The sequence below is a fragment of the Mixophyes fleayi genome, chromosome 11 (assembly GCF_038048845.1).
Source record: "Mixophyes fleayi isolate aMixFle1 chromosome 11, aMixFle1.hap1, whole genome shotgun sequence".
Classification (NCBI taxonomy): domain Eukaryota; kingdom Metazoa; phylum Chordata; class Amphibia; order Anura; family Limnodynastidae; genus Mixophyes; species Mixophyes fleayi.
In genome coordinates this window covers 84,614,792-84,628,549 of record NC_134412.1, presented here as the reverse complement: position 1 = coordinate 84,628,549, position 13,758 = coordinate 84,614,792, and the positions used below count along the sequence as shown (strand labels likewise).

The following is a 13,758-nucleotide window of genomic DNA, read 5'->3' as shown; positions in this document are numbered from 1 at the left end:
TGCTAATAGTTGGAAACGGAGGTCTCAGGCTCTCATCTATCGCCTTAATCACAGCTCCTCATGAAGCGTCAGCAGTGTGATCAGTTTTCATCGCTGTCCCTCACCGATGGGCAACCGGAACCACTGCCCGGGCCGGACGGAGCGGCCCTCATCTTCAAAAGGGCCTCACATGACCCTTAATCTCAGTCATAAGTTAAAACAATACATTTAATCAAATAATAGAGACCCCTATCTGCATTAACATATTTTAAACAAGTGTTACAAGCTATAACAATCACATCTGAGAAGGAGCTGTGGGCCATAGGTGAAGACTCAGAGGGCTGTTTGGGTAGAAGGTACAACAGTGATGGGCGACAATGTGCCCCAATAATCCAACAAAGATCTCGACATGTTAGATAAAAAAATTGGGCAAGTAAACTAGCAATCATCTTTATACTTATCCTCAAGTATAACGGGATTCTAATTGTTTAATTAACTGAGAAAAGACACCCAAAAAGCAGCTTTATAGCCTTTGTGTATTTAAGTATATATTTTAGTAGTTTCTTTGAATGGAGAGACCTTAAGATTATGCCAGCTGTATCATCCAATGTCTAAAGGCCAATGAAAATATCCTAAATTGGTTATTAGGCTGGGTACACACTATAGAATTCTCCGACCATTGTGCTATCTACAGCGATTGTACAAACAAAAACAAAAAAAAGTCCCGATCATAATGTCGATTCATATTATTTTTTTATTATATATATTCAAGATTTACCCTCAGATCTGTGCTCTTCAACTGCCTTAACTGTCAGCTGAAAAGATTATGACTCTACGGAGATCCTGAACGTCAGTGCATGCACAATGCAGGATCGGAAAGGATCTCGTTCCATAGCTGAACGAGATTTATAATTCTGCTGAATAATCAAATCAAACGATGATCTGTGCTTTGGAACGATCCTCGTTCATAGTTGGAGCACACACACTAATGCAATATTGAGACGACTGGTCGTTTATCGCTTGATTGACCCAATACGCAGATAAAAACACTGTAGTGTGTACCCAGCCTTACCCACAACTATTGGCCAAACCAAGCTTTGCAAAACCCTATTCTTGATTAAATAGTCGGCTGGAGGAAAACACAAAAAGAAAATAATAAAATTAATAAAAAAAAACAACAGCAGATTCAACACGAGTCTGTAAGGTCATGTCTAAGACGAACAGCATTTTTCGTAATTTAAAGGAATCAACATCAGATTAATTCAGAAATTAACAGCTACAAATGGGTTTTTACAGAGCACAGAATTTAGGCTCAAACTAGGCAAAAACAATCGGTTCTTATAACTAAAACAAAAACATAACTGAACAGGCCTAATTTAATAAAAAACAAAATCACATGTGGGATGATAGTCTACACTGACTACACCATTGCAAGATACAAGCTAGTATTGATCTTAAAAGCCACTTCAAATGTTGAGTCAACATAGACTATTATTCCCAAAAATGTCCTGGAGATTTACTCAAGGTGGTTACACTTGCAAAAACCCCCCAAAAAAACAACAGGTTAAGTTACCCTGCCAAGTGTAAGGAGAGTAATGTATTCTGTATAAGATTAATGTGATGTCACAGAGTAGTCATGGATGGGCGTGGACAACTGTCTATAGAGCAGGAAAATCGTAAAATCTACAGTGCTTGCAAGGCATACTGCAAAGTGCAATTTTAAGTGTTTCTAAAAACAATTTCATAAAAATAAAGGCATTTGTGACCAGCAGTAAAAAAAAAAAAACTAAAAAAAAATATTTAGGTGTGCATTTCATCCATCGATATAGAATGATATCTTACGGAATATTATGATAAATTAATATTTACATAACCACACTATGTGCGATCCATTTAATATTTTACAAGCAATCCGTATTAAATTCATAACACAAACATTTGCGCACAGGTACAGGTTTTCGCATGTTAGTTTATCTACAAAGTTGGATCTTTACACAGGGTAAATATTTTAGAAACACTTTAGGGCACCTGTGCCACAACTGACTACTATCATGCAATGCTACTTTTTCCCCGAAACATAGACCCATGCTAAGAGAAGCAAAAGTCTCGAATAATGCATGAGAAATGATCATGCACCGTCACAGAGCATCGAGCCAACAAGCCTCATATTCTACTGGAAGAAAAAGGTCCTTTAGAAGTGCACCAGTGCATATCATAGCAATACACTGTTGGGTACGAAATAAGATCACACAGGCATAACAAACAGATGCTATAACTGGGCAAAAATATAACAAACAATTATTAGAGTGTTACCTTTCTAAATTTTGCAAAATTAACAAAGGTTTTATGCTGAATAGTGTTCACATTTTAAAAAAATACAATAATAATAATAATAATAATAATAATAATGAATTATATTATTATTAAAACACAAAAAATAACTCCCCCCATTTAATGGTCATTTAAATTGCTTTTAAAATTGTTTATTTTATTTTGCCCAGCAGTAGCACTAATCTCTTCAAGAAAAGATGCAGGTTCATGTTTCTTGAAGGTCAAACGGCATCATTGAGTATTCCCTTCACATTACGGAAGTGCTGGCAACAGTAATGTGCTCCAGAAGAGGTACAAGATCACCCGAACAAAACCCCAATGATGCAGAAGTTGAACAGCTTAGAAAAAAAAAAAAAAAGGAAAGAAAATACAACAATCTGTTTCTACCATGCAAAAGGAAAAAAAATGTCCAATAACAAGTATAATGGTATGATACACAAATCAGGGCAGAAAGAGGGTAAGGGATAATAATTAAAGGGATAAAATAGGATTTTACTTGCAAGATGTTCTTAAAGGGAACTTTGTTTATGCATTTTATGGATAATTTTTCTCTGGGGTGGGGGGGAGTGGGGGTAACACTTGTATGGTAAAGATAAAAATACATTATCTGTCCCATAAAATGCCTTTTGGACAAGGAATTCAATATGGAGACTGTGGGTACTGTGTACCTTCTATGATGAATGTTCTCGACTTGGAAGAACTAAATGGGTCTCCTGGTGATAAAAGAAAGATTTAGAAAGACCAGAGTTTACAGCTGTAAGTTCATTGCATTGATTGACAAGAGGGCAACAGGGCTTCAGAATCATTTACTGGTAGGTGGAAAAAAAAAATATAGATTTCTTTTTTTTTTTTTTAAAGCAGAAAATCATAAATATCTGGCTAAGAAATTCAATTGGGAATTTAGTAAAATTATACCCCTTAAATGCCCTTCACTTGCGTGGTTTAATTTTGGATGCGTTATAAAGGTAAAATAAAAATAAATAATATCTTGAGAAACCTGACCAACCTTCAGCTTACAACAGTAAAAGTTATAACAAATCGACACTGACTTTGACATACGGTCAACATTTTTTCACTTGTAACATTTAAATCACCTCAATGTGACTGCACTTGAATTAATTATATATATCCTTTTTTTTATTTTTATGTATTTGTCATGGTGGAATAAAAACAGTTAGTTTAATTATACCTTAATTATTTAAATAGTGTCAAATAAATGAGCACTAGGTGGATTGTTAAAGTACATTTAACCTATTATAAAATGTAAATGTATTCGTGATTAAAACCTTCAATACAGAGGGACAAAAGCTAATTGTGTTTAATACTGGAAATTAAAATGCAATTTTTACCTAATAAATACAAAAATATAATTTGCTATATTTAATAATATATGAAAAATAAATGAAAAAAGTAAAAATAAAAAAATAAAATAAAAAAAATAATAAGTTTCTATATTTATTTGAAAATTCTTATAAAATGTCCTCTAGAAATATTATAATACTAAATTAAAGGTAAATTTTTTTTAATACAAAATGTAAAAATGTACTGTTAGAAAATAAAAGAGTCAGAAATCAGGTGATTTTTTTTTATAAATTGACATATAAAGAACATGAATAAAAGGAATTAATTAACATTGATATGATTTTCATAACCATGACAGCGATGATTAAACTAAAACAGTAGCATTAGTATTAATAGAGGGATGTTTTAAATATACTAAAAAGGAATGTGTGGTGGAATAAGAAATGATGATTGAGATTTCTCATAGGAAGCAATGGTTTCATCATATCATTGGGTAAAAACACGATCGAGATAAAAAAATCACTGTGTTGATACTTGCACCCTTCATGTACATGTGTCTTCATATCAGATTTAATGTATGCAACCTTTTTATTCATTCTACACATTGTATATTTTATATGGCAAAATAAAGCATAAAATGTTATATAAACAACACACCCACACACACACGTATACAGGTCTACATCACGTCTAACCTCCTGCCAAGCTATCGAGGGCACAGATTTTAAAATAGGTGTGTCAATATCGCATTTATTACATAAACAAAGTCCTTATGGCATCACATTTAAACAGAGAAGTTGACCAATAGGAAACTGAACACTGGGAAGCATTATATTGTTTTTAGGTTACTGTGGGGCCTTACCTTCCATTGGTGTGTTGGGGTCAGGACGGTTGGCAAACACAACATCCACATATTCTAGTTGAAGTCTATCTAAAGAAGCCTTTAAACCTGGACAATAAGAAAGTAACAAACACATCAGCAGTTGAACCCACACCCAACGTTTTCTCTATGACTAAAATGCAATTCGTATTAATTTATCGTAGATAGCGATGCTGCACAGTCCCAGGTATTGAGGACTATGTGCTGCATTTTATCAATGCAATTTTCAAAATGTTTACATACAATCCTTACAATACATTATACCATAATCTACAGGATATATTTCCTACATTGTCTACATTACAAATGATCTAGTATAACCGCACACGTAATGTACATTGTACCTTCAATTATATGTTTTCTTGATAAACCTCTCTCAGTCTCTGCCCTAGAATATAAAGAAATATTGTTGTCTACATTTTTGTTATGTAGAAATAGTTACACCAACACACAGAATGTTTAATGACTTACTTTCCTCCCCAAAATATTTTTGTTGTAATAACCAAACTGGACCGTCTGAAAGAGAATAGAGTGGTTAAAAAAAGTGCTTTTTACTAAATAAAACCTTTAAAAAAATTTTTTTTTTTTATTTATGAGACTTATTATAGTTCCTAAAGAATATTGCAAAGGTAATATACATGTTTATTTTTTACTATACAACAAGTATGCCGGAACATAGACATACACATATCTATCTCTATCTCTCTATCTATATCTAAACACACACACACACACACACGCCTTGCATAATGGTGCAGAATGCTTTACATACTTATAAATAAATAATACCATAATTATTAACAAGAAGGAGATCACTGATTGTTCAGTTTACGATGCTAAATAATTGTATTTGTCTTTGATCAGGACGATTAGAACAAAACGCACATCTAAACCCGTGCCTTGAGAAAACACCTCTTTACACAATACATTATATCGTACCAGACTGAACTCTTATTGTCTACCAGAGTAAACACAGAGGCCACGTTGAGCTCCATGACCGACAATAAGAGATGGAGAAATTAAGCTGCACTATTTGACCGTATTAATTATTTATTGTGATCTTTTTAACTTCTGAGCAAAGAGGGTGTAGATGAAACTGTTCACTGCATAAAAGATTAATCACTCAACAGCTTTAACGTGAAAATAATTACCTCCAACCTTTCTTCTTGATGATGTTTCCTAATACTACTTCAGCCCTGTAAATAACAAAATACAATATTTTAAAAATAGATAATAAAACACACACACATATATATATATATATATATATATATATATATATATATATATATATATATATATATATATATATATAGCACAGTATTATGCTTTACTTAAATATGAAACTTAGTACTAAGCAATTGCACTGATATACAACAAAACACTAATTTACAACGCTGTAACTATTCAAACACTGTACACGGAATAAGTGTTATGTAAAAGGTGGAAGCAGGGAGTGTAAAATCAGGTACATCAGCCAGTGGAGATGGGATAAGAGGGGGGGGGGGGGAGGGGGAGTAAAAGCTGTAAAATAAAAATATGCAAATTGTGCCACTTCTACATTGTGGAACAGGAGCAAATGCTCATGAATGAAATGTTTATTTTATTAAATTATATTTTTATACACTTTGCTTTTTAGTTTAACAATGCATTTCATTTTTTGTTCTATTTTAACTTCGAAGGAGGAAGAGACGAGTGAAGCAGAGAAGCTGTAAGAACTGCTCAAAGTATGGACAACTTAAGTTTATGATCTTTGTCACTCTGGTGTGGAATGTATTAAAATGACCACCATGCTGAACAGAGAGATATCAGACAGAGCACGTCTTTCACAGCTTCACGCATGTGTTAAGCTAGGTACACACTACACGGTTTTCGTCCAATAATCGGCTCAATCACCCGACATACGACCACTCGTTCAAAAGTCGGGTCAGTGTGTGCAGTGACACGATGGTCGAAAGTCTGCCCAAATGGACGATTGCCGCCTCATTTGGTTGGTCGTACCGTTTAATATTTTCGTTCCAATCTCGTTTCCGCTGTGTAGGGTGTATAAACTTCCGACCGATCCACAACAGCGAGTACGAAATTACAATCATTGCTCACGACAACATGGCCGTAAAAAGTCGCCAAAGGGAAGTCCGCTCTTCCCTTTATCTTCTAAAACAAGGCTAGTGTGTATGCAGTCCATGGACAGAGCGATCGGACCATCGATCGCATGTAAAATCGATCGGCATAAAAAGTTGGTGGAAAATTCTGTAGTGTGTACCCAGCTTTCGGCATCCATTGTTGTCCATTTAATCAATGTTCTTTCACCTAACAGATACACAGTTCCTTAGAATGAGTAATTAAACTGCAGCTATATCTATGTCATATACAGCGAGAGGGAGCAGCTCTGTAGTGTAATGTACCAAGTGTAATAAAAACAATATTAAAAGACTTGCTGCAATACTCAGTTCAAGACCCAGCAACAGCTTCTTATAAAGACGGACAAATCGCTGCCTCTTTGCGGCACAAAATCAAAATTAAACTGGAAACGTGACTGCGTAGAACCCACGACTAAGCAATCCTGTGCACAATGCTGTGTAGATCTGCACACTAAGTAATGAAAATGCTCTAATATAGGCATACAGTGAAGACGAATCATAAACGAAGACGACAAGGTAAAATAAGGCAAGGAAAGAATGTGCAGACAAGCTAGAGAAAGAGGAAAATCAATATTGTAATCTGCAGGCCACACGTTCACGCTATTTTTAGCAGGACATTGTGGTGTAAGTCATGTCTATTGTGCAGAGATGAAGATGTACAGATATTAGATTGTTTAAACAAGGCAGGAAACGTTTTGGAATAGTAATATTTGCAGCTGAATCATTGTAGTTTTTAACAGTGATTTGCAAGAAAATGTGTCCCCCATAATATTGTTATTGTATAAAATGACACAAATGTCACACAGACTATTGAGCAAATGTAGGGGTCTAGCCACAACATATCCCAGCATGCACTGCTAGCCTATGTAGAGTAAAGTGGATCAGTCATCTGTGGAGGCGGCCATTTTTTGGCTGAGCCAGAATGCAAGCTATCAATTCTCTGGGACCCTCCAGAGGGCCTGCCTGACTAATATTCATGAGGCCCGGCTTATATTCATGAGGTTGACAGTCAATTGGCTACGTTCTCCGACATTTTAGTCCAGCCCATAAAAGGGCCGTTACCTTTGGAAACATATAGATTGGGTATTGAAATGTAATTATTACAATTGTCCATTCACAAACTTCTCCCCAAAACAGAAAAAAACAAATAAAAGATAAAAGAAGTAGAACGGAAATGTAGATAATTACAATTTGTAGTTGCCATTTTATATAAGCCAACCGGTAGGTTTAATGGTCCTATAAAAGGACTCATTTTGGAAAAATATTCAGTACCCACCTACAATTGCTTATAATAGTAATTAACAATAACATTATATACTCTTCACATTTATAATAAATGTGAAGAGTATATAATGGTTTCCACTGGGTTTAAAGTTTATATTAAGCGGTTGCAGAATGTTGAGCTAATGATGTTCATGAATGAAATGATGGAGCATTACAGCTCTGTCCCTCACCGAAACCACTGGGTTGACGGGTCCCCCGGAATTATTAAATCCATGGTTAGTCTCTACCTACCGGAACTTAGGAGGGGAGAAGGGGACCTATGAGAAGCCAAAATTACAGATGTTGCAGCCCTCCCGCTTACAACCACATTCTGCAGCCAAAGTGGCCACTTTAGGGGGTAGTGTAGCTTTATAAAACAAAACGAAAAACCAAACAAAAAACACACAAAAAAGAAAAACAAGAAAACACAAAAGATTTTATAGTTCAATGCCATCTAAATGAAGGACAAATTGCCTTCACTGTCCATTTAATGCTTATACGTTGAATGTTCTTTTGTTTAAAATCGGTTAACCTATAATTGCTGTTTATTAAAGTCATGCTTCAGTGATGGAGCTAGTTTCTAGTGAACGGATAGATAAGAAGCTAGCGTCAAAAATGGCTGCCCCTGCACTATGCAGGTATCACGTGCTCTCTAACAATAATCCAATTGGAGATGTTCTGAAAAACTCAAGTAAAATCAGCACCTGGATTTAATTGGGTATTTTGAGGAACACACTAAAGAAGAATGGCATCTTTGCAGAAATAAAACATTAACTACACTTACTTTCCAGCAGCATAAACTTCTGCTGTATCAAAAAGGTTTATTCCATTGTCATACGCCAGAGTCATCAACTGCTCCGCCATCTGTAAAATAAGGAGTCAAAATTATTTTAAAAAATAAAATAAATAAATAAATCACAAAATAAAGGGAGATTTAAACTAGCAAAACAAATATCTGTAGTAATGTTGACACAGAGCATCACGCATCTAACTGTTTTATTCAACTGTAGGTTCTCATGACAGTACCCTATGTCATAATTGTCACAATAAAAAATATATCATTTAAATGGCTACCAAGCCGGAGCATCTAAACACATTCAGAACAGTATCGTCTGTTACGTTTTTGTATTTGAAATACTCCTCCAAGAAATATGAACTTCTAAAGCTCAGAGAATCGGAAGAGACAGTAAAAACTGTATTCAGCACAGAGAATTATACTGCTCACATGGTTAATTTAAAAAAATAAAAATAAAAAAAAAATAGGGACATTTACAGAAATCTTTGCCTTTAAATCAAATTCAAATCTTTAAAACCTGGAACCGTTGCTGGAACCTAAGGACAATTGACAAATATACAGTGTTCACCAGGTCAACAAACTCCATCCCCACAATATTAATATTCCTACACCATGGGTACGTCTATTGGAGAAACAGATGTACTTAAAACACGGACTGGATCTCAGATTTATCATAGCGCAAATCAAAGGTGCATGCACAGATAGCAAAACACAGCAGCCAGCACCCAACAGGTACATAGTACCACCTTACAACACAATGCACACACTCCTCTTTCAGTTTTTTTTTTTTTTTACTAAAACAAAAAAGTAACTTGCAGAGTTTTAAAATAATATCCAAGGACGTATTACTGCTGTCTGTATGCCCGTCACAAGCGCTACGGTCTTAGAAGACTTTGGAGCCCATCGTGTCATGTTCCCTTAGCATAATAACATACTTTTCTTCAACATTAAATACCCCACTTCAACAAATATCAAGTTAAGCCCTTGAAAATAAAATATACCAAGTGCAGTAGGTCAAAATTGAAAAACAGGGAAAAATCTCTAAAACTTGGGACTTACCGTGAAAATCGGGGACAATTATAAACTAAAGACTTGGATTAGTTATATCAAACTTCCATGTCTTCGGACTAACATGACGTAACTGGAAGGGTGAGCTGGGAAATGTCCTTGTTTTAATAAGCAGTAAGTAAAAAGCCTTAGAAGGGAATTCCCATCATGCATCTGTTCGCCAATAGAGGCGTATCCTGCCAGTATAACCACCAGTAGTAACATGCACTTGCTGATTATTATTGCATTCAATAGGTTGGATATAGATATAGATATATATATAGATATATATATATAGATATATATATATATATATATATATATATATATATATATATATATATATATATATATATATATATATATATATATATATCTCGTGCTTTGGGCCCCCGAAACTTCACATTTAGTACCATTTTTCTTTCAGCGAGAATAGAAAGTTGCATTCACATGCGACACGACAGGCTACTCAGAAGAGAAGATGCTGCTGTGTACTGGACTACATGCAAATAGAATGACTTTATTTCTGTAACCACCAACACTGTATAACAGGAATGGGCAGACACAGCAGCAGTTTATATGAGCAAAACAATTATAGGACCATTTTCTCTGCTCTTTCCATTGGTTGATACAAAATAAGATCTGGTTACAGTGTGACCACAGTTCAAACACAAAGGAGCTTTGTCCATGTAAATGTCAGGCTGTACGGCATCTCCTCAAACACAATACCTGGATAGATACATAGAGCAGGTTCTAATCAGGCAATAATGGCACAAACTAAAGATAACGTAAACTGCTCAATCATACAACAACAAGTTATGGATTTTAGCTAAACTAACTGAAAAACAATGTATTTTATGTATTAAAAGAAGTATATGCACATGGAACACCTTACATACGACATACTGGAGATTTTGAGCACAATACAACTGAACTCCAAAATGGAACACTGGACAGCGGGCACGGGAACACACACACACAGCGGGGCGCACACACACCGGACAGCGGGCACACACACCGGACAGCGGGCACACACACACACCGGACAGCGGGCACGGGCACACAACCACACAGTGGGCACACACACCACACTGTTGCACAATGAGAAGAGCGGCGGCGCCAATCAGTGTGTGCTGTGCACGGACATATTCTGTATATATCACTCCAACTGCTTCATGTACATCATTTACCTCGATCACACAGCCTTTGTTATACAAGGATGATTAATAATGGTTCATTCCATCTGTCCACACACTCTATGCAACTGTGTACAGCTGTCTTCTAGTGAGACTGCGTGTGTGCCACACATGTAGCTACAATCATATGGTCTCCACACACAAAAATGGAATATTTTCAGCTATAGACCAGTTGCTGAATCGGCAAACTTCAATCCATCACAGCTTGTGTCGTGGAGGAAATACCAAGACCAGGAAGCCATAAGTCACAGGGGCACATTATTTAGTTTCATCACTAGTGCAGTTGGCATAAATCACTCCGTTCTATACCGAATTTATTTGTGAAACCAGTAGAGGTTTGTCATCAATGTTCCGCACAGGAAATCCATTAAGTGTTAAAAACCTTATGTGTGTGGAGTTTGTATGTTCTCCCCGTGTTTGCGCGAGTTTCCTTAGGGTGCTCGGGTTTCCTCCCACACTCCAAAAACATACTGGTAGGTTAATTGGCTGGTAACAAATTGACCCTAGTCTATGTGTATGTGTGTTAGGGAATTTAGACTATAAGCACCAATGGGGCAGGGACTGATGTGAGCTAGTTCTATGTACATTGCTGCGGAATTAGTGGCGCTATATAAATAAATGGTGATGATGATGAAAGCTGGGGCAATATGATATACAAGTAACTGACTAATATGATCATTAAGAAAAGCTGAACAGGAAAATGTGGAGAATCATCAAGATATGGAATATGTTTACTTAGCAGAACAGACTCTGGATAATTGTGCACCCAGGCATATAGAAGAAAATATAAGAGCGTTATTGCCAGGAGATGCACTCAGGACTCCATAAACAATTAAAACATCTAATCAAACACTGAGCTACAGAATACACGCTCTTTAATTAGATCAAGGCAGTCCATCTGGTGGCCCTCCAAGCTTCATGTGGCAACAAGGGTGGGGGTAACATGCTTTACTCTACGTACATAATGCATTCGGACATCTACAATCCCTGTGCCGTAATGAATATGAAGACAAGGCACCTCGTCTCAGGGGGGAGAGAAGATCTTCCCCAAACTGGTCTGCTTCCTCTAACTCTCCAACTACGCTTCACATAGATCAAAACAGGAGGAAGAGACCAGTGTTGGTCTCTGCTGTAAAACAAAAATAAAAAGTATCCAGGGACCGTCTTGGAAAACAAATAATACACGTTTCTCTATACACTACTGTCATGAACGCCCAGCCTGTCCCAGATACAGCGATCTGAACAGCTGGCCGTAACTTGCGTCACACCTTAGTCACTTTTCTGCCACCACAGAGGATTTATTATGATGTCCTTACGTTCACGAAAACCACTTATTAATGTTTCACGCTTAAATCACCTACACATGTAACATGAGCCTCCCTGGGCTTTGTAAATTCACAAAGAATCACGGAGAATACGCTAGATAAAATTTATTTAATCTGAAAAATATTTCCAAGGCTTAGTTACAAAAATTTAACAACAAGATATACAATTTGTTTCAGAAACTAAAATAAGAAATAAAACAATTCCTTAGCTAAGACTTTGTGTTTGTGAGGGAACACAATTGAGAAATATGGGACATTTCAGTCTTGATAGACCCCCTCATGAAAATGCACACGTTATTTTCTAAGGCAGGAGGTTTTAAACCCTTTTCCATATAGCTCTTACCCCCCCCACACACACCTTTGGAGTTTAGCTGTCAATAAGGACAGATTGATTTCTCAAATGTCACAGGGCTTTCGAAGTGAGCTAGGGATGTCCTGAGATCACAATGTTCACAGGACCTGAATTCTCACCTCTGCTCGTTCAGATTGGCTGGTCAGGTCCACATTCTCTGTATACCAAAAAACTCCTGAGATATGCTTATCTATTGCTGGATAATTTCAAAAGATTATGGACACTTGCATATGTTCAAACTCATGTCATTTAGCAAAGTACACATTGAGATTACATTACAAGGTTACATACAATATACATTGTTATTTTCTGTCAAATTCATGTATGACAATCAATCATTAGATATACTACCTAATCGTCACAACTACAATATATGTATAAGTACCTCCATCGACGTTCCATTGCTGGGTATGGTCCCCACTCGCTGATATATGTGGCTGCAAAGAACTGTTTCCAGACCATCCAGCAGGTCAAATGTTCCAGGTCACCCAGAAGGGTTGCAAATAGCTATCACAGTTTCCAGACCACCCAGCAGGTCACATGTCCCAGAGCAACCAGCAGGTGCACAGGCATATTGCCAAGGTCACATTTTCCAGAGGACAACAGTAATGCATTGGCAGGCGGACGTTTTGGGAAATAACTCAAAAACCATGCAACCGATTACAAAGCTAATATTTTTCTACAAATTTACAGACCATGGTATATGATGTGCCCGGCATCATAGAAATAAGTCACTCATAAAAATCATTATGCTATTAATATATAGATAGCGTACATTCACTATGTCTTCCAGCTGTATAGTGTCTTTTGAAATTTAACTTTTCAGACATCTTCAGATCAGATGTGTATAAACATTCATATATTTGTGTCTGTCTATATAGCGCCAATCCTATTAGACTGTGCTGTACAGAGAATATTTAATAATTCACATCAGTCATGACATCCCATTGGAGCTCACAGTCTAAGTTATCTAGCACATAGCACAAGGCCCATATCCAACAGTAGCCACTTAACCTACTAGCATGTTTTTAGACGCAAACAGGGGGAGAACATACAAACTCCACACAGAACGTGCCACGTATTGGCAGCCACATGCACACTGTGCTTGTTGGAAAACTTTCTGTGATCATTGAACCCAGGAATGGC

At 36.4% G+C, this 13,758-nt stretch overlaps 1 protein-coding gene across 9 annotated transcripts in view; it reads right to left on the bottom strand.

The window, feature by feature from the left end:
• The window catches only part of KCNAB2 (potassium voltage-gated channel subfamily A regulatory beta subunit 2), a 123,147-nt gene that overhangs the window by 16,819 nt on the left and 92,570 nt on the right, over positions 1-13,758 (bottom strand). For 6 of the 9 annotated variants that reach the window (XM_075190026.1, XM_075190031.1, XM_075190030.1 and 3 more), the window contains 6 exons: positions 8,681-8,760; positions 5,644-5,688; positions 4,964-5,008; positions 4,837-4,880; positions 4,475-4,561; positions 2,979-3,023 (listed from right to left, as the gene is read on the bottom strand). In XM_075190026.1, coding sequence (XP_075046127.1) covers positions 2,979-3,023; positions 4,475-4,561; positions 4,837-4,880; positions 4,964-5,008; positions 5,644-5,688; positions 8,681-8,760 — 346 coding nt within the window. The remainder of the gene's footprint in view (positions 1-2,978; positions 3,024-4,474; positions 4,562-4,836; positions 4,881-4,963; positions 5,009-5,643; positions 5,689-8,680; positions 8,761-13,758) is intronic. The other 3 variants (XM_075190032.1, XM_075190033.1, XM_075190036.1) reach the window with 1 other exon arrangement.